The sequence below is a fragment of the Bos indicus x Bos taurus genome, chromosome 27 (assembly GCF_003369695.1).
Source record: "Bos indicus x Bos taurus breed Angus x Brahman F1 hybrid chromosome 27, Bos_hybrid_MaternalHap_v2.0, whole genome shotgun sequence".
Classification (NCBI taxonomy): domain Eukaryota; kingdom Metazoa; phylum Chordata; class Mammalia; order Artiodactyla; family Bovidae; genus Bos; species Bos indicus x Bos taurus.
In genome coordinates, this window is record NC_040102.1 from 36,347,753 (window position 1) to 36,368,617 (window position 20,865).

The 20,865-nt window shown below is 40.6% G+C and overlaps 1 protein-coding gene across 2 annotated transcripts in view; it reads right to left on the minus strand.

The window, feature by feature from the left end:
- KAT6A (lysine acetyltransferase 6A) overlaps positions 1-20,865 on the minus strand; it is a 108,812-nt gene that overhangs the window by 36,798 nt on the left and 51,149 nt on the right. Inside the window, exons 3-8 of one of the 2 annotated variants that reach the window (XM_027530102.1) lie at positions 17,261-17,369; positions 14,593-14,708; positions 13,740-13,821; positions 12,750-12,864; positions 11,068-11,384; positions 8,598-8,716 (exon numbers count right to left, since the gene is read on the minus strand). In XM_027530102.1, coding sequence (XP_027385903.1) covers positions 8,598-8,716; positions 11,068-11,384; positions 12,750-12,864; positions 13,740-13,821; positions 14,593-14,708; positions 17,261-17,369 — 858 coding nt within the window. Of the gene's footprint in view, positions 1-8,597; positions 8,717-11,067; positions 11,385-12,728; positions 12,865-13,739; positions 13,822-14,592; positions 14,709-17,260; positions 17,370-20,865 lie in introns of both variants that reach the window. The other variant, XM_027530101.1, reaches the window with a different exon arrangement.

Consider the following 20,865-nt stretch of genomic DNA (forward strand, 5'->3'; position numbering starts at 1 on the left):
CCAGGACAAGGCTTCCTTTCCTTTTGCTATAAAGAAAATTAGCAGTACAACTGGTGAAATCTGAATAAAGTCTCCAGATTAGATAACATGTTTCATGGGTGTAAACTCCTGATCTGGACTGCACTGTGGTCACCTATAAGAATTTCCTTGCTTTTAGGAAATACACACAAGTAAATAGGAGTAAAAAGCATTAGTATACATCTGCAACTTAATTCAGGAAAAAAGGTTCTTAAAAAGTGAAGAAACGACAACCTGACCGAACAAGATGGTGGAGGAGCATGTGGACGTGGAGGACATCTCTCTCTACGGATACGTCAGGAACACACCTTCAGACACAGAAGTGCACACAAGACACCGGCTGAGAGCCAACAGGAGGACCCGACCAGAGGAAACGAAGACAGAGAACCACGCAAAACTTGAGATCAAGCCCTGGGCCTTTGGAGTGGGAGCACTGACGCCAAAACCCTAGACTACCAGAGAACTAACCCCAGGGAAAGGATAGTGAGAACTCACACAAAGGAAGCCACCTGCATACGAGAGCCGGCGTCAGCCAACCACCAGCAGCACCCTGCGAAGGACACCGCAGCTAAACAACAAACAAACAAAAGTACAAACCCAGTAATCAGCAGACAGGATCACCTCACGTAGCCTTGCCCGTCAGAGGAAAAACAAACCAACAAAAACTCAGCACAAATCTCACCCTATACGAAGCTCACACAAACCACTGGACCAACCTTAGGAGCCCAGAAACCAGAAGGAAGAAAGAAGTCAACCTTGAAGCCTGGGAAAAGGAGCCCTCAAACACAGTATGTTAAAAAAAAATAATGAAAAGGCAGAGAAATAACACACAAATGAAGGAACAAACTAGAAACACAGAAGTCCAAATAAATGAAGAGGAAATAGGCAAACTACCTGAAAAAGAATTCAGAATAATGATAGTAAAGATGATCAAAAACCTTGAAAGCAAAATGGAGAAAATGCAACAATCAATTAACAAAGACCTATAAGAATTAAAGAATAAACATACAGAGACAAACAACACAATTACTGAAATTAAAAATACTCTAGAAGGAATCACAGCAGAATATCTGAAGCAGAAGAACGAATCAGTGAGCTGAAAGATAAAATGGTGGAAATAACTTCTGAAGAGCAGAATAAAGCAAAAAGAATGAAAAGAACTGAGGACAGTCTCAGAGACCCCTGGGACAATATCAAATGCACAAACATTTGAATTTTAGGGATCTCAGAAAAAGAAGAGAAAAAGAAAGAGTATGACAAAATTTTTGAAGAGATTATAGTTGAAAATTTTCCCAATATGGAAAAAGAAATAGTCAATCAAGTCTAAGAGGCACAGAGTACCATACAGGATAAACCCACGGAGAAACATGGCAAGACACATAGTAATCAAACTAACAAAGACTAAACACAAAGAAAAAATACTAAAAGCAGCAAGGGAGAAGCAACAAGTAACATACGAGGGAAACCCCATACACTTAACGGCTGATCTTTCAGCAGAAACTCTGCAGGCCAGTAGGGAATGGCAGGATATATTTAAAGTACCGAAAGATTACTCAACCCAGCAAATACTGAAAGTACAACCAAGATTACTGTACCTGCAAAGATCTCATTCAAAATTGATGGAGAAATAAAAAGCTTTTCAGACAAGCAAAAGTTAAGAGAATTCAGTACCACCAAACAAACCTTACAACAATACATAGTCAGGAAATATGAGAAGAAAAAAGATCTACAAAATCAACCCCAAACAATTAAGAAAATGGCAATAGGAACAGACATATCAATAACTACTTTAAATGTAAATGGATTAAATGCTCCAAGCAAAAGACACAGACTGGCTCAATGGATACAAAAACAAGACCCATATATATGCTGTCTTCAAGAAATCCACTTCAGACCTCAAGACACATACAGAATGAAAGTTAGAGGATGGAAAAATACATTCCATGCAAATGGGAAGCAAAAGAAAGCTGGAGTAGCAGTCCTCCTATCAGAAAAAACAGACCTTAAAATAAAGATTACAAGAGATAAGGAAGGACACTACATAATGATCAAGGGATCAATCCAAGAGGAAGATATAATAATTGTAAATATCTATGCACCCAACATAGGAGCATCTCAATACATAAGACAAACACGAACACATAAAAGGAAAAATTGACAGTAACATAATAATAGCAGGAGACTTTAACAGCCCACTCACACCAATGGACAGATCAAAAGAGAAAATTAATAAGGAAACATAATCTTAAATGATACATAAGATGAGATGGATTTCATTGATATCTTCTGGGCACTCCATCCAAATGCAGAAGAATAACCTTCTTCTCAAGTGCACACGGAACACTCTCCAGGACAGACCACATCTTGGGCCACAAATCAAACCTCAGTAAATTTAAGAAAACTGAATCATATCAAGCATCTTCTCCAACCACAATGCTATGAGACTAGATATCAATTTCAAGAAAAAAAAAAAAAACTGTAAGAAATACAAACACATGGAGATTAAACAACACGTTCTAAATAACTAACAGGTTACTGAAGAAATCCAAAGGGAAATCAAAGAATTTCTAGAAACAAGTAACAATGAAAACATGACAACTCAAAACCTATGGGATGCAGCAAAAGCAGTTCTAACGGAAGTTTATAGCAATACAATCCTACCTCAAGAAACAAGAAAAACATTGAATAGACAACCTAAGTTTACACCTACACTGGAAAAAGAACAACAACAAAAACAAAAAAAAAGTAGTAGAAGGAAAGAAATCATAAAGATCAGAGCAGAAATAAACGGACAAGAAATGAAATAAACAAGAGTGCTGCTGCCAAGTCGCTTCAGTCGTGTCCGACTGTGCGACCCCAGAGACGGCAGCCCACCAGGCTCCCCGTCCCTGGGACTCTCCAGGCAAGAACACTGGAGTGGGTTACCATTGCCTTCTCCACATATACACACTGCTGCTGCTGCTAAGTCACTTCAGTCGTGTCCGACTCTGTGCGACCCCACAGACGGCCGCCCACCAGGCTCCCCGTCCCTGGGACTCTCCAGGCAAGAACACTGGAGTGGGCTGCCATTTCCTTCTCCAATGCATGAAAGTGAAAAGTGAAAGGGAAGTCGCTCAGTCGTGTCCGACCCTCAGTGACCCCATGCACTGCAGCCTTCCAGGCTCCTCCATTCATGGGATTTTCCAGGCAAGAGTACTGGAGTGGGGTGCCATCACCTTCTCCATAACAAGAGTAAAGATTAATAAAACTAAAAGTTTATCTTCTCTGAGAAGATAAACAAAATTAACAAACCTTTAGCCAGACTCATCAAGAAAAAAAGAGAGAAGAATCAAATCAACAAAATTAGAAATGAAAAAGGAGAGGTTACAACAGACAATGCAGAAATACAAAGGATTATAAGAGACTATTATGAACAACTATATGGCAATAAAATGGATAACCTAGAAGAAATGGACAGATTCTTAGAAAAGTTCAATCTTCTAAGACTGAACCAGGAAGAAATAGAAATTATGAACAACCCAATTACAAGCACTGAAACTGAAGCTGTGATCAAAAATCTCCCCAAAATCAAAAGCCCGGGACCAGATGGCTTCACAGGAGCATTCTATCAAACATTTAGAGAAGAGCTAATGCCTATCCCTCTAAAACTCTTTCAAAAAATTGCAGAGGAAGGAACACTTCCGAACTCATTCTACAAGGCCACCATCACCCTGATACCAAAACCAGACAAAGACAACACAGAAAAAGAAAACTACAGGCCAGTATCATTGATGAACATAGATGCAAAAGTCCTCAACACAATTTTAACAAACAGAATTCAGCAACACATCAGAAATCTCATACACCATGATCGAGTTGGGTTTATTCCAGGAATGCAAGGATTCTTCAATATACGCAAATCAATCAATGTGATACACCATATTAACAAACTTAAAGATAAAAACCATGTGATAAAACCATATGATAATCTCAATAGATGCAGAAAAAGCTTTGACAAAATTCAACACCCATTTATGATTAAAACTCTTCAAAAAATGGGCACAGAAGGAACCTACCTCAACATAGTAAAGGCCATATATGATAAGCCTAAAGCAAACGTTATTCTCAATGGTGAAAAATGGAAAGCATTCCCCATAAAATCAAGAACAAGACAACAGTGTCCACTTTTACCACTATTATTCAACATAGCTCTGGAAGTCTTAGTTACAGCAATCAGAGAAGAAAAAGAAATAAAAGGAATCCAGATTGGAAAAGAAGTAAAGCTCTCACTGTCTGCAGACGACATGTTACTGTACATAGAAAATCCTAAAGACAGTATCAGAAAATTGCTAGAGCTAATCAGTGAATTTAGCAAAGTTGCAGGATACAAAATCAATACGCAGAAATCGCTTGCATTTCTATACATTAACAATGAAAAATCAGAAAGAGAAATTAAGGAATCAATCCCATTCACCACTGCAACAAAAAGAATTAAATATCCAGGAGTAAACTTACCTCATGCGAAGAGTTGACTCATTGGAAAAGACCCTGATGCTGGGAGGGATTGGGGGCAGGAGGACAAGGGGACGACAGAGGATGAGATGGCTGGATGGCATCACTGACTCGATGGACATGAGTTTGGGTAAACTCCAGGAGTTGGTGATGGACAGGGAGGCCTGGAGTGCTTCGATTCATGGGGTCACAAAGAATTGGACACGACTGAGCAACTGAACTGAACTGAAACTTACCTAAGGAGACAAAAGAACTGTACACAGAAAATTATAAGACACTAATGAAAGAAATCAAAGATGACATAAACAGATGGAGAGATAGTCCAGATAGATAGAACAGATACCCATGTTCCTGGGTAGGAAGAATCCATATTGTGAAAATGACTATACTACCAAACGCAATCTACAGATTCAATGCAATCCCTATCAAATTACCAATGGCATTTTTCACAGAACTAGAACAAAAAATTTCACAATTCATATGGAAACACACAAGACCCCGAATAGCCAAAGTAGTCTTGAGAAAGAAGAATGAAGCTGGTGGAGTCAACCTTCCTGACTTCAGATAATACTACAAAGCTACAGTCATCAAGACAGTATGATACTGGCACAAAAACAGAAATACAGACCAATAGAACAAGATAGAAAGCCCAGAAATTAACCCATGCACCTATGGGTACCTTATTTATGACAAAGGAGGCTGCTGCTAAGTCACTTCAGTCGTGTCCGACTCTGTGCAACCCCATAGACAGCAGCCCAACAGGCTCCCCCATCCCTGGGACATTCCAGGCAAGAACACTGGAGTGGGTTGCCATTTCCTTCTCCAATGCGTGAAAGTGAAAAGTGAAACTGAAGTCACTCAGTCGTGTCCGACCCTCAGTGACCCCATGGACTGCAGCCTTCCAGTCTCCTCCATCCATGGGATTCTCCAGGCAAGAGTACTGGAGTGGGGTGCCATTGCCTTCTCAGGACAAAGGAGGCAGGAATATACAATGGGGCAAAGACAGCCTCTTCAAAAAATGGTGCTGGGAAAACTGGACAGCTACATGTAAAAGAATGAAATTAGAACACTTCCTAACACCTACACAAAGATCAACTCAAAACAGATTAAAGACTTAACTCTAAGATCAGAAACTATAAAACTCTTAGAGGAAAACATAGGCAGAACACTCAATGACATAAAGCAAGATCCTCTACGACCCACCACCTAGGGTAACAGAAATAAAAACAAAAGTAAACAGTGTGGGCAAGTGAGACCTGATTAAACTTACAGGCTTTGCAAAGCAAAGGAAACTATAAGCAAGGTGAAAAGACAACGCTCAGAATGGGAGATAATAATAGCAAATGAAAAAACTGACAAAGCATTAGTTTCCAAAATATACAAGCAGCTCATACAACTCAATGCCAGAAAAATAAATAACCCAGTCAAAAAGTGGGGGAAAGACCTAAACAGACATTCCTCCAAAGAAGACATACAGATGGCTAACAAACATATGAAAAGATGCTCAACATCGCTCATTATTAGAGAAATGCAAATCAAAACTACAATGAGATATCACCTCAAACCAGTCAGAATGGCCATCATCAAAATGTCTACCAACAATAAATGCTGGAGAGGGTGTGGAGAAAAGGGAACGCTGTTCCACTGTTGGTGGGAATGTAAATTGATACAGCCACTATGGAAGATGGTATGCAAATTCCTTAAAAAACTAGGAACAGAAGCAGCATATGACCCAGCAATCCCACTCCTAGGCATATGCCCTGAGGAAACCAAAATTGAAAAAGACACATGTTCATTTTTCACTGAAGCACTATTTACAATAGCTAGAACATGGAAGCAACCTAAATGTCCATCGACAGATGAACGGATAAAGAAGTTGTGGTACATATACACAATGCAGTCTTACTCAGTCATAAAAAAGGAACACATATGAGTCACAGTTCTGATGAGGTGGATGAACCTAGAACCTATTATACAGAGTGAAGTGAGTCAGAAAGAGAAAGATAAATATTGTATTCTAATACATATATACAGAATCTAGAATAACAGTACTGAAGAATCTATTTACAGGGCAGCAATGGAGAAATAGACATGGAGAATAGTCTTATGGACACGGGGAGAGGGGAGGACAGGGTGGGATGTATGGAGAGAGTAACATGGAAACTTACATTACCACATGTTAAATAGCCAATGGGAATTTTCTGTGTGACTCAGGAAACTCAAACAGAGGCTCTCTATCAACCTAGAGGGGGGGGACGGGGTGGGAGATGGGAGGGAGGTTCAAAAGGGAGGGGATATAGGTACACATACAGCTGATTCATGTTGAGGTTTGACAGAAAACAACAAAATTCTGTAAAGCAATTACCCTTCAATAAAAAAATAAATTAAAAAGAAAAAAATTTTTTTTTAAAAAGTGAAGAAACTACTCTCTCCTTTGAATTCCCACTAAACACCATGTAAACTCCTACTAGAGTACCTCTAATACTTTTTTTTTTTTTTTTTTACTTATTGTCAGGAAAAGAACATGCCTTTAGAGGATAAGCAAGTTGTCTGAAGTATAAGGCAGTAAAAAACCAAGGCTTGAACCCAGATCGCCCGACTCAAAGCCAAACCTGGTTAAGTCCTAAGATGGTGAAATGTTGAGTAAATGTTTCCTGAATATTCATACTGCTGTTTTTATTTTTCAAAAATGCATAGGAATGGAGGCGCAGACGTAGAGAGCAGACTTGCAGACACGGTGGGGGAAAGAGAGGGCAGGACAGACGGACAGAGGAGCACCGACATACACACTACCATGTGCAAAATGAACAGCTGCCGAGACGCAGCTGCGGGACAACACAGGGAGGCCAGCTCGGCGATGGCCTCGGGCGGGGGGATGGGGTGGGAGGGACAACACAGGGAGGCCAGCTCGGCAATGACCTCGGGTGGGGGGCGATGGGGTGGGAGGGAGGCTCACGCTCAGCGATGATGACCTCGGGCGTGGGGGCGGGGGGTGGGTGGGAGGGAGGCTCATGCTCGGCAATGACCTCGGGCATGGCGGGGGAGGGTGGAGCGGGGGTGGGTGGGAGGGAGGCTCAGCAACGAGGGGCATCTGCACACACACGGCTGACGCACTGTGCTGTATGGCAGAAAGTGACACAACGCTGTAAAGCGATTATCCTCCAATTAAAAAAAAAACCATAATCTGTTCACTAGTGGGTCTCTGAATCCAAAGAGTTTCACCGACACAACAGGAATCCCCAGCAGTGGCCTTATAAATTCTTAATTTCAAGATAAGAGACAGAACTCAACTTGGCTTACACAGTGGGTTGGTGGCAAAGGAGCAAGACAAAAGATAAACAAAATCTAAGAGTCTTCAGGATCCACACCGCACTCTTCCTGTCTTTTCTCCTGTCATTATCTACACCACTGTTCTCTGCGTTTCAAAGAATACTTCCAAGTCTTTGCACTCCCGTTTTTCCTAATTATTGAGACCACATTCCTTGTCATCCTGATCAAATCCTTTACATTTCTAAGACCAGCTCAAGTGGTATTTCCCCTCAATGAATCCTCTCTGACTCCCCACACTTCATGTATTCTATAATTAAACTTCCACATTAAGGAAATTATCTATTTACAAGTCTCTCCTGGCTGGAGAAGGAATCCTGTCATTTACTCTGGCATCTCCAGCAGCTGGCACATAAGCAGGGTCTGTGTCTGCACGTTTATATCTTGCTATGTGTCAACAAAGCATTAAGGCACAAGCATTTAATAAATATTTCCTGAGTTAACGAATATGTGTTTCATCACCTGAGAGAGGTTTGGTTTTTAGTTGTGTGCCAGTCAAATCCTAAACTCTTCTTCATATAAGACAGAAAATAAACCAAGCTCATTTGATACTGGTAGTTAAAGCAATGTGTTTATCTGCAAAACCAAACCAATTACCATGGGTTTGGAAAGAACACCTTAACCAGCAGACAATGTACACGCACAAACCACACCAGACCAGATGGATGAATAAACTACTACTGCTTTACGCACAATATAATTAATCCTCTGCTTCTTACCCCCGAACAAACTGATTGTCCAAGGTGAATATTCAACTTTACCTGCAGGGCTTGTTCTTGGATGTCACGAAACAATTCCATATCCTTCTCAGTCATGATTTCCTGGCTCCCAAAAAGCCGGTCCTCGCTTTCCTGTTTGCCATCCCAGCCATCCTGATTGTCTGCATGTTAAGAAAGGGCTTACATGTTATTCATGCTACCATGAGTTCAGCACACAAACTAGAACAAATTTCAAAAGTCTTAATATTATTTATATAAAAGAGAAAAGGACAACACTAAGCTGACTTCCAGAAAGATACTAGTCAATAAAGGATATGTACATATTATATCTGCCTTATAATGAAAACCCTGAATTGACTTAAAAGCTTTTTAAAAATATTACATAACTAAATTTAAACTTCATTAAACAAGTTTATATTTCAGCATATACATACATATATATATATATATATATAAAGTACAACAGGAAAAAGGTCTAAGGAATATGCAGTCTGTTCTGAAATAAAAAGAATATAAAACTTTTAACACATGTCAACACACAAATGTTGCTTTTTCATTCTTTGGTAGCATGGAAGAAGTTTATGTTATAGCAAGACATAATTTTCATCACTTCAGAGCAAAACAAGAAAAGTTTGCTCCTCTTAAAATTGTCAATGATTCCACAGTCTTCATAAGGCCAACCCATTCTTATCTCAACAAACAGTCAATTTCAAGTGGTTAACTGATGCCCAGTGCCAACTCCCCAACTCCCCTCCCATTCTGGGTGCCCGTTTAAAGCACAAACTCCAAAGCCTGAGGATCACAGGCAGTAACCCTCTGGGAAAGTACGAGAAATTAAAATAAGCATTCACTAAATGACGCACCTTCCTCAAATGGGTACAGAAATGAGCGAGAGGAGTACTGGGGGAGAAGAGCATTAGCCTTTGCACTTGAAAATGACATCAGTGTGGTCCTGCGGCTTCTCTGAATGTGTGTGGCTGAAGAGACCCGTTAGGGACAGTTCTTTTCAAAAATCAACTGTATGCACAGTTACTCATTTCGCGGAAGAAGGAACAGGACAGGGGCTCACTCTCCACCATATTCCTAAACTGAAATACACATGTCTGATCTGAAGATACTCTGAGCCTTCACTGCCCCCTAGCGCGTGCCACAGCTGGACGCAGGCCCAGATCGGGTACAGCCCTCCCTGCGCTCTACCAGATGGTGCAGGCTGCCTCCGGAACTACAGCTCAGGGACAAAATGACAGAGCCCGCTCAAGCCAAAGCCATGCCTGAAACCCTGCAGTGGTTCTCCACACACTTGATACATTTGCTCTGATAGAAAATTTCTAACACTTTCCAGTAGATTCTTCTAATAATCTACCTCTAGTGAAATGGTTAATTCAGAAATGCCTTTTATCACCCTCTGCTTTATGAGATTCTTTCCTAAGTCCAACCTGAACGGCCTGCATGTTTTCTCAGATAAATGTACTCAGAGTGGGCCTTATCTTCAGTCTACATGGCTGATAAAGACATGAAAAGTGAAAGCCTAAACTGTAATTAGCTGATTGCCACTCAGGTGAAAAGTCAATCAATACAGCATAAAAGGGGGGCGGGTCGGACAAGGAGGAGGATCTTTCCCTCCTGCAGTGGCCTGGTCCATCCTTTATAGAAGCAGGAATGACATGGAGTGGGGAGTACAATCCCCGGTGGGACAGTCAGGGGGAAGGGATCAGAGTTCAGACGGCCCCCTGCAGCCCATGAGGCACCACCCCGGCACGTAACAGCCCATGACCTGACAGTCCACTCTCACTCTTTGACTTTGCCCAGAGCCCTTCCTACTTCCTTCACACGATCGGGTGCTGTCAGCTCCACAGCGATGAGACCAGCTTATCAGCACTGTCTCCTCTGACCTGAATTATCTGCTATACTTTTAACTCTTCTTCACAGATCTTATCCAATTTGAAAATGAGAGAACTTAGCCTGAAACGTAGGCAAACGGTCTGAAGCTGTGGCTCTCTAAGTATGATCCATGAAAAATTACAACTGTATCTGCCAAGATCTGAAGTAAAAAAAACCAATGACCTCATCGTATTTCCAAATAACTTGGTCTTTCACGTATGCTCAGATTAACAGCAGTCTATTTACCCACACTCTTTGCAGATTCCTTCCAGGAATAAAAACAAGCATTACGAAGTTCATCACGATTTATTTTGTCATTTATGAAATATAAAGTTATGCCTGAGTCAAGGTTATAACCCACATTTCTGTAGGCAGATTCTTTGTGCTTCCACCAAAAAAAGCATCTTCTTTTCTCTAAAACTCCTACTTGTCCATTCTCCAGCTTCATCTCTAGGTTCTAAATTCCTGCCTTGTTATCACCTGAGTCCCACCTAAATCCACGACCTTGAGCATATTCTCATATTCCATATTATATTTTTAATAAGTCAAATATAAATCTACTCCAGATAAGTAGTGCTATTCCAAATAACAGCCTCTGGCATACTTTTGTCTCCAGCAGAGCAGACCTTACCTGTGGGCCAATCTGAAGTACTTGGCTTTCTGCTGCCCTTTTTCCTAGCTCTGTATTGCTCAGAATAGTCTACCACTTCCCCCCGAGGCTTACGCCCATCGGGAGAAGGGGTAAAGAATTTGGTAAGGCCGTCGATGAGCCCTTTGGTTTTCTTATTGAACTTCAAGGGGACACTGCCATCTCTGCAGAAGTCCAAGCCATCTATTTGCTCTAAGTATCCTTCTTCTGATGACGATGCTGACTGGCTGGAGAGAGTGATTTTACGTTTCCGACCCCTTCCAGGGCCTGTTCGAACTTTGCTGAAGGGACCTTTTGACCTAAGGAATCAAACAGGGAAAGGGGGAGCGATTAAAAAGAAATCTGTATAAGGTTTCTGTTTAATACATAACATACAGTAAATATCTACAACTGTATTTTTTAGTTCCATATTGTTAAGAATATTCCATAAACTGTAATAAATATTATATGATTAAGAAGTAATATTATTAGAAACATCCACTTCTGGGAAGCCTATGCATTTTATAATGAAAAGAATCCTAGGCCAGGAGTCAGACGGCATATGTGAGTCATAACTTTGCCACTTACTTTCTGCACATCTTGGACAAACCACATTCTCTCTAAACAACAGTGTCTTTATCTACACAATGAGAGTTGTACCACAGAAAACCTAAGACCCTTCCCGGTATGAAGGCTCTTCCTAGGATCTCTGCACCAACTCAGAGTTAGACTCTTACCTCTCAACATAAGGATGGGTTACTCTCTGCAAGCCAGGAATCAAAAGATCTTTTTATAGGAAAATTAAAGCTTGATGTAAGATTTAAAAGCATGAATTACAGTACTGGTTCTATGTATTTCAAACTGCTAATGCCCATTCACTTCAGTTATATCACCTTCAAGATAGTCTTAAGTATAGAAAAGGTGGGTAAATTTTAGGAGAGGTTGACAGGCTTAAAGGTAGTTTACATATCATCGAAGGTGAATTAATGGAGAGATACTTCAAAAAAAAAAAGACAAAATTAGCTACTGAATCTTGCCCCACCTCCTCCAGACCTAGCCCAGTTTTCTAGTCCACAAGAGTTAATTATATTCCTGATTTCTGCTAATAGGTGAAAAAGTCACATTATTTTACTTTAGGACATAGAAATGGGACTTAGCTATGAGAAGAAGAGAATATGAGAAGAAGAGAAGCTATCCAGCAATTTGTACATATAACACAAACTACTGAGGTAACATTAAGAGAAGAATCTTTGAAATGCTTCAAAAATGTAATTTTTTCTTCCTTGTTTTTCAGGTAAAAGAGAAAATTTAAGGTAACAGCTAAGAGCCAGACTTTGGTGCCAGCCTACTGGGGTTTTAATCTCAGTTCAACACTTACTATAAACTATGCAAGTTACTGCTCTATGCTATAGCTTCCTCCTTTGAAAAATCAGAGTACCAACAGTTCCTACTTCCCTGGGCTGTAGAAAGAATTAAATGATTTAATACATGTGAAGTACTTAGAACAGGGGGTGCCTTGGCCCTCTGTTAAGGGCTCAGTAAGCATTAGCCATTATTATCATTACATAAAAGTCAATCTCCTTTTCCAAACGCCAACAAGTGAAGCCTGCGCTACGGAGAAGGCCCTGTCTCTTCCCCCTCACCTGGCCACAAGTACAACTTACACCGTGTTTTGTTTCTTTAACCTGTTTTTTGGGCGTCCTATTGGGTTAGCATAGCGCCGTTTTATCTGTGCTGCCTTCTTCTGTAGAAGCTTTCTTCCTTTTTTCCTAGGTCGACATATCTGACATATCCACATGCCTATAAAGAAAGAAAATTCAAGTAAATGGAAGAGGTAGGAAGAGGGACACCTGTTCTTCCATCACATACAAACGCGACTCTTCAAAAGGTAACGTCAGCAGTGGCACGAGGGCTCAAGTAAAATCCTGAAGTGGAGTAAGTTGGCTACAGCTAGGGCTGAGTCCCTTTCCATCAGCAGGAAACACTTCGTTAAAGAGACATAAAGTATCTCACAAGCATTTTACTTAAAAAATCTATAAATCACAAAAACCAGAGTTGAAAATGGACTTTATGATATGACAAAGCAGAGAAGACTACTTTTTTTTGAAGGAAGTATAAGCATATGATAATATGGAAGTCCAAACAACAGGCAACTATGTCTCAAGTAAATACCTTTCAGGGAACAAGTGTCAAAAGAATAAAATAACAGTTTTAAGCTGTATTCTTCTCATTTGGGCACTTGTTTGCTTGCAAATTATAAAACTTTGTGAGGTTTTCGATAAACCAGAGGCTCTAACAGCTTTAAGCCCTCAAAGGTTATGAGTTGTGATATAATCAACATGACCTAACAGAATTTCACTTCTTCAAGAAATAAATATTTCAAAGTATTATATAAGTCAAGTACTTTGCCCTCTAGCTACAGGGCTGGCAACAATTGGTAAGTGGACACCTTCACCCTCGTGGACGCTTAAACACTGAAAACAGAGGGAACTAGTAGTAAAGCCACACCACACAGGAGCGTCAGGAGGGACTGTCCCCATCCTTAGGTGACAGCTCTCCACTCGAGACAAAGGAGAAAGACGCAAGCTATTCTTTCACTTTAACCAAGTAGATTAAAAGGCGCTTTCACTAACCTGCCCCTTATCACCAGTTTGATTTCGGAAAGTATCTCTTACCTTTTGGCATCCGAGTGAGTGGCGGATCACAACATTCCATGTGAAAACCCCGGTCACAGGAATCACAAAAGAGCATGTTATCCTAAAGCAGAGAAAGAACAGCTCTGCTCAACCACATGAAACAGAAACATGGTAGGGTCATGACTTCATGAAACCTAGGAGGCTCCTTTCCACAAAGGAGATGAGTGACCTAATAATAAAAGTTCCCTTAATCTGCAGTAGTTGAGTAAACGCACAGCCTGAGTTAGCAAAAAGTTCTGCTTCATCCATCTTTAATAAGGAACTAAAGCTTCATTACTTCTAAAAAAATGTGTATCCAATAGCCAGATAAAAGATAACGTTTTTAGTCTGTTTTAATAAAAGAGAGGAAGATGACTGCAATTAATATAACGGATCATTCCTAAATGAATACTGCCATAAGACTCAAATTTCACAAGTATTTCTTTAAAGTAGCTAGTCTCTCTGCAAACACACAATTAAAGTGCTTTAGTAACTACCAAGAAATCTGGGAATTCCCTGGCAGTCCAGGGGCGAGGACTCTGCGCTTCTACGGCTGGGGGACCAAGGTTCAATCCTTGTCAGGGAACTAAGATCCCATAAGCTGCACAGTTTAGCCAAAAAAACTGGGGAGTGGGGTAGAAAACTGCCTAGAAATTATTCAAGAATTATCCAATACTCGCTCAATCATCACTGAGCAAGTATTCTAAACTAATGACGTGAATTTTAAGAGCCCATTGTTCTAAATTCTGCTGAACCAAGAGACTGAAAATAATCAAACATGCACAGAAGAAAATGCCAGTTGTACACTCTACTTCTAAATGAAATACTCACAACGGAAGGCAAAACTACTCACTGCATTTTTGCCTTGGTCTCGACAGGAACTGCACGTTTTACACTCAATGCACTGCCACCGTAAGGCCTTCACTCTAACCGTTAGTTCGGGGGAAAACTTCAAACAGGATGGATGACCTAATAAAAGGTGAAAATGGCAAATGAAACAATCAAGAATCATTCTGCAACTGTATAAAAGAAATGTTGTAAAAAAAAAGGCAATTATCTTAAATCAAAACATCAAGGAAAACAAGAAACTCCTGGAAGCTTGCCACACTCGTCTTATCAGGACTTGGCACTCCAGTTCAGTTTTATGCGTGCTACATACATCACCCCTCGCCTAATATGATTATAAAAAAAACTTGAAAAATTCCAAACTTATATTAAGGCTGCATTAATTAAAGTACTGTGTGTGTATGCGTGGTCCTACGTATATGAATACATAATACGCCTGGGCCATTTCTGGAAGAATAAACACAAAAACTGTTTACAACTGTAACATCCTAGGATACAGAGCTATAAATATTTTTCAGGAAAAGGATTTTACATTTTACTTTATACCCTTCTGTGCTCTCATTTTTTAAACAATAATGTGTTATGTTTATAACTAATAAATAAATTTTTTAAATCCCATCAATTAAAAGTGAGTTATGTGCTCATGATTTAAGGCACTCAAGATAAAACTAAGACCTAAGCAATATTTCTACTGTGATCAGAATTAACAGTAACAGGAAAAAAAAAATATTTCCTCTCTCAAGAGTTACAATCAGTTTGATTCTCAAAAACAGGATAGCCTATTTGCTCGTAAAGATTTATCCATTTCCTCTAAAAATTGGTTATGTTTACTTTTCTTCAGTGAGAGAAAGGGTTGGTTAAATCATCTTTCTCTTTTCTATCAATAAATTTTCTTTTTTAAGAGATAAGAAATTTATCATCAAAACATCACTAACATCCAAGGAAAATGGCAGAAGTATAAAAAAATCTCACCTGTAATCTCATCATCCCAGAAGAGCTATTTTCATGTTCTACTTTTCCTTTCTAAACTAACTAAAGCCCTTGCATGGTTTTAATTATAGGATATATACAGCTTTGTTCTGCTTTTCATTACTTTATTCAAGCAAACTTTACATTTACATTCCTTAAACTGATTATGCTCCAGAGTTGACACACTAGAACCTACCTGACCATCTGCCTGTTGTAAATATTTACACAATTAACCCGTAACAGTTATTAGAACACTAAAACGAATTATTTCACGATTACAGATCCTTTCCTTCTTTTAAGTTAATTCCTTAGAATAAATTCCTAAAAGAGGAACCGGCAAGTGAAATGAAATAAACATTTCTATAGCTTGAGAGGTAGATCTGCCAAAACATGCTCCAAGCCCTACGACGTATCCAGTGACATGAGCAGCGTACAAACCTTTTCCCACAATTCTATCAGCTCCAGTTTGGGCTCTCGTATCTTTCAAGTTTTATAAAGCTATAAAACAACACTTCACTGCTGCTTTGGTGGGTCTTCCTATTATTATTTGGGGAAAACATTTTTAATGTGCTCAACTCTTCATTTCTCTCACAGAAATGGCCTATCACGGCCTTTCTCCTTGGACTTTAAAAATGTAAATGCACTCTCGGTACTTCACAGCTTTTGGCCCTTTGCCAAATGTTTAACACAGTTATTTTTCTCAAACAATTCTTACTGTTTAAAATTTGGGGTACTTTAGCTCTCAATTTGGAAAATACCCAAATTTCAGGTACTTGACCGTGTCCATGCCTTCTTCCTTGGTTACTGTGACAGCCAAGCAGCCCTCCTGGCACCACCACCAGCTCACGCCCCGTGAGTCCTCTCGCACCAAACAGGACCCTGCTGCAGTGGCCACCTGACTGCTAAGGGAAGTGTGAAAGGCGCTGCCATTCCACCTGGCTCTTTCCCTCTGGCAGGCCACCTCTGTCCTGGGAATCAGGCCTCAAGGCCCATCCAACAATCTTACAGAAACCTTATCCTGGTATTGAGTTCCTCTCCTCTTGAAGCACGTAGTGTTTTCTGCTTTCTGGACTAAATCCTGTTTGTTACTGGTATAAAACACTGAATATTAAGCCAATGATCAAAACTACTACAAAGCTTCATTAGTTTTTACAATGTAGACAGAGAATATCTCTGAAATTAACAAATTAGGAGACTCTTTGAAAAATCTTTTTTAGAGCCCCAAATTTCACACAGCTCACTAAACTGCAGTCAACACTCTGTTTCTCAATGTGACATATGTAAGTTTATGTAAAAAAAAAAAAAAAAACAACCAAATCTGTTATCATCCTGGTTCTATTCACGAAGGCTGAAGCATAAATCAATGGTGAGTAGTGATTATTAAAGAAACCAGCAATAACTTCCAACTGACTGCTATGATCTGAACAGATGCTTGACAGTGAAATATAAAGACTAATAGAAATAAAAAGAAGTCTATGGAAAACTTCTTATTGAAAAAACAGCTACTAAGACCTGATCTAAGTTAACTGAATCAAACATTTCAATTACACATTTAAACTCCTCCCTCATCTAGAAGCTCATGTCAGGTCCCTAAAACCAGAATCAAATGTAAATGTTACTCTCTTAAGGACCAAGCGGGCAATTCCCAGTTAAACATACTCTTGCCGGACAAACCCTGGGAGCCACATACACAGAGGGTCACCTACCGCTGTTGCCGCAGTCCGCACAGGAGATGAGTTCCTCTGGCTTCTTTTCTCGGTTTTGCTCTTTTGTGCCAAGACAGAAACTACAGATGGGGATGGGTTCAGCAACCGGCTGCAAAGAAAAACACAATTCACTCAGTACTGGGGCTTTTCTTTAGTGTTGATATAAAGACAGCAGAAGTACAATTTAAATTCCTTTAAGAGTTGCATATAACTGTGGGACAGATGTATAGCCCTCCGAAATTTCCAACTCACAAAGTAGATGGGTTTTTACCAAGCCTGCTTTGGCTACATCTTTACAAATGGTCCTGACACTGGCAACTTTGGTCTAAAAACTCATACCCCAATCAGGTGGTCACTTAGAAACTAAATGACACAATATGGGTTAAGCAAAGCATATCGACTACCTAAGAATGAAAAATCCAACTAAATTAACTACAAGAAATCATAGTATTAGCTTTTACAAGGCATGTAATATAAGAGAAAAATAATAACAATCATAATGAAAAGCAGAAGTCATTAGTGCAACAAGACAGAGCTCTGTGCAAATGGGAAAAATAAATTCCAGTAGTGGTCTGGAAGCCACGAGCTGAATGAGCAAGACAACACGTATTAAGTGCCGGTACTTAATACATGGTGTTATGGTAATCTAAGAAGCTTCTCCAAGGACAACAGATAGTAACCGTTAAAAGCAGGTTTAAACCTCGGTCTCTAGGTTCCTCCACAGCAGTGGATGGAGAGAAGGGCAATACAGGTAGAGCAAACAAGGTGAGCTGTGGTGCACAGGCTGCCAAGGCTAGTACTTTAAAGACAGTTTCTGTGGTAAGCGGGGGTGGGGGCGTGGGGGGACGAGAGAGGGAGACTAGATCAGTTCTTTAAGATTGCCACTGAATGTCTTATAAAGAAGTTGGACTTCACCCTGCAGAAAAGAAGAACAATAGTTACTGAACCAACAGATGATCGATCACCTGTACTTGAGAAAAAAAACCCCAGAGCAATAAAAAAGGCAGACTGGGGAAAAGGGAATGGAAATGCAAAACTAGCTACGGGCTCATAAAACAACCAGCAGTGGAAGTAACAGAAAAGGAAATGAATTAAACACGACACGACCCAGCAAGTGAACAGCAGCAACTTAAAGGAAAAGGTGGTGACATCATCAGCTATGAAAGCCATCCCCAAGAAGAGTCAGGGGGAAAGGGAAGGGCCGATGAGTCTGGTGAAAGCCATCCCCGAGAAGAGTCAGGGGGAAAGGGAAGGGCCGATGAGTCTGGTGAAAGCCATCCCCGAGAAGAGTCAGGGGGAAAGAGCCGATGAGTCCGGTTTCAGGTGTGTTTCATCGGGAGGTACTCTCAGGCACCTCTCAGCTACGCTAAGCAGGGTGCAGGACGGTGACACAAAGCTCCCCAGGTGCTTTCGGTCTACCGGGGAGAGCAGATAAAACGTCTACAGGTATCGTGGCAGACGGACAAGAGTGGGAGACAAAGGACCAGGTGATCAAGCAGGTGCAAGTGGGCCCCGCAAAGGCTTCCTGAAGTTATCTGACAGGCGCAGGCATACCTGAAGGGGATGGTAAAAGAAAACACAGAATCGTAGAGAGTCAGATTTGAGAGGCGGGTGGAATGAGCTTAGTTTGGGTCTTAATAGAGCTTAAAATGCCTATGAAACATCCAAGGAGCAATGTCCCTGGATCTGGAGCTCAAGAGAAAGGTTGATTTGGAAATTAAAATCTAGAAGTCATAGTCAGCCCTCCATATCCCTGGGTTCCACATCCTTGAATTCAACCAACTGTGGATCCAAATCAGTTGAATCTGGAATCCAGAACCCGTAACGCCGTCAGTTGATGGGTTTTCCCATGGAGAACAGGTGGAAAGGAGAGCCAAGAACACCAATATGTAAGGGACTGGCAGAGGAAAAAGCCTGGAAAAGAGATAGACTAGTCAGAGAGCTCAATGGTACATCAATATAAAAACGTCCAAACAAGCAAACTAACAGTACTGCTCAGCCAAGAGATGAAATCAGAGATGAACAGCTGGAAGTTGTCTTTCAACAACTGTGCTGTGGTAAAGACAGCCACATCCTTCCTTTAAAAAGAACCAGGGAAAAACCTGGGAAAGACATTATACAGGAGCAGAAGCTTGAAGTAACCTCTAAGAAGACAGAAGTAAGGTCATGAGTTTGAGCTTTATGCTGCAGCCTCTCAGGACCACTAGAAGATTTTAACAGAGGAATGATATGAGCGAGATTTGAAGTTTTAAAAAGTCACTGTGTAAGTGGCTGGAAATGGATGGGAAGGAATATGATCTATGTGTGATCCAGGCCATGAGTAACAAGGGCCTGCGTTAAGGCACTGACAAAAGGACTGGAGAAGAGACATAAGAGGAGTATAAAAGGCAGATCTGGCAGGACTGATGGGTAACTGACCAGGGGTAGGAAACAGAGAAGCATGGAAGACCAGAGAGACACCATCAAAGAAGCGAAGAGGCATGCACGCCACAGAAAGGCAGATCTTAACGCACATTTAACTAACAAATGTTCATATCCAGTACTACACAGAAAAACCCTTACACGTCAGTCAGGAAAGGACAGAAGACGTCAACAGGTGCTTTACAGCAGAAAGTGCATGGGACACAGGGCAGCGCGGCTGTCTCCTCGACCTCACCACGGTACACCCAGGGTTTACAGCAGAAAGTGCATGGGACACAGGGCAGCGCGGCCCGTCTCCTCGACCTCACCACGTTACACCCAGGGCGCCTCTTCTCTGACCTCACAAGACCAAGCACAAAAATAATAGATATTTTAGCTACCAAAAAAAACGGAACCTGTAGAGAAACACTATTACCAACAGTGATCAGGATATTGTAACTTAACTGATACAATTCCAGGGCTTTTTTTTTTAAATTAAATTTCAGGGTACTTTTTAAGCACAATTTGGGGAAGAGTTATAGTACTTTGAGAATTAGTCATTTCAGCTGATGAACTACAAGCAAAAAAGTGGTTTAAATAAATCATCTAGGTTACAACATAAATCTACGAGGTTTTCTGTGTGGATCAAACAGAAGTGCTAATCAGCTAATTGTGTGGTTTGTTTTGGCACATCCCTAACTGTATCATGGTATGAAAAGGCAAAATGATAGGATACTGAAAGAGAAACTCCCCAGGTCAGTAGGTGCCCAATATGCTACTGAAGATCAGTGGAGAAATAACTCCAGAAAGAATGAAGGGATGGACCCAAAGCAAAAAGAATACCCAGCTGTGGATGTGACTGGTGATAGAAGCAAGGTCCGATGCCGTAAAGAGCAATACTGCATAGGAACCTGGAATGTCAGGTCCATGAATCAAGGCAAATTGGAAGTGGTCAAACAAGAGATGGCAAGAGTGAATGTCGACATTCTAGGAATCAGCGAACTGAAATGGACTGGAATGGGTGAATTTAACTCAGATGACCATTATATCTACTACTGCAGGCAGGAATCCCTCAGAAGAAATGGAGTGGCCATCATGGTCGACAAAAGAGTCCGAAATGCAGTACTTGGATGCAATCTCAAAAACGACAGAATGATCTCTGTTTGTTTCCAAGGCAAACCATTCAATATCACAGTAATCCAAGT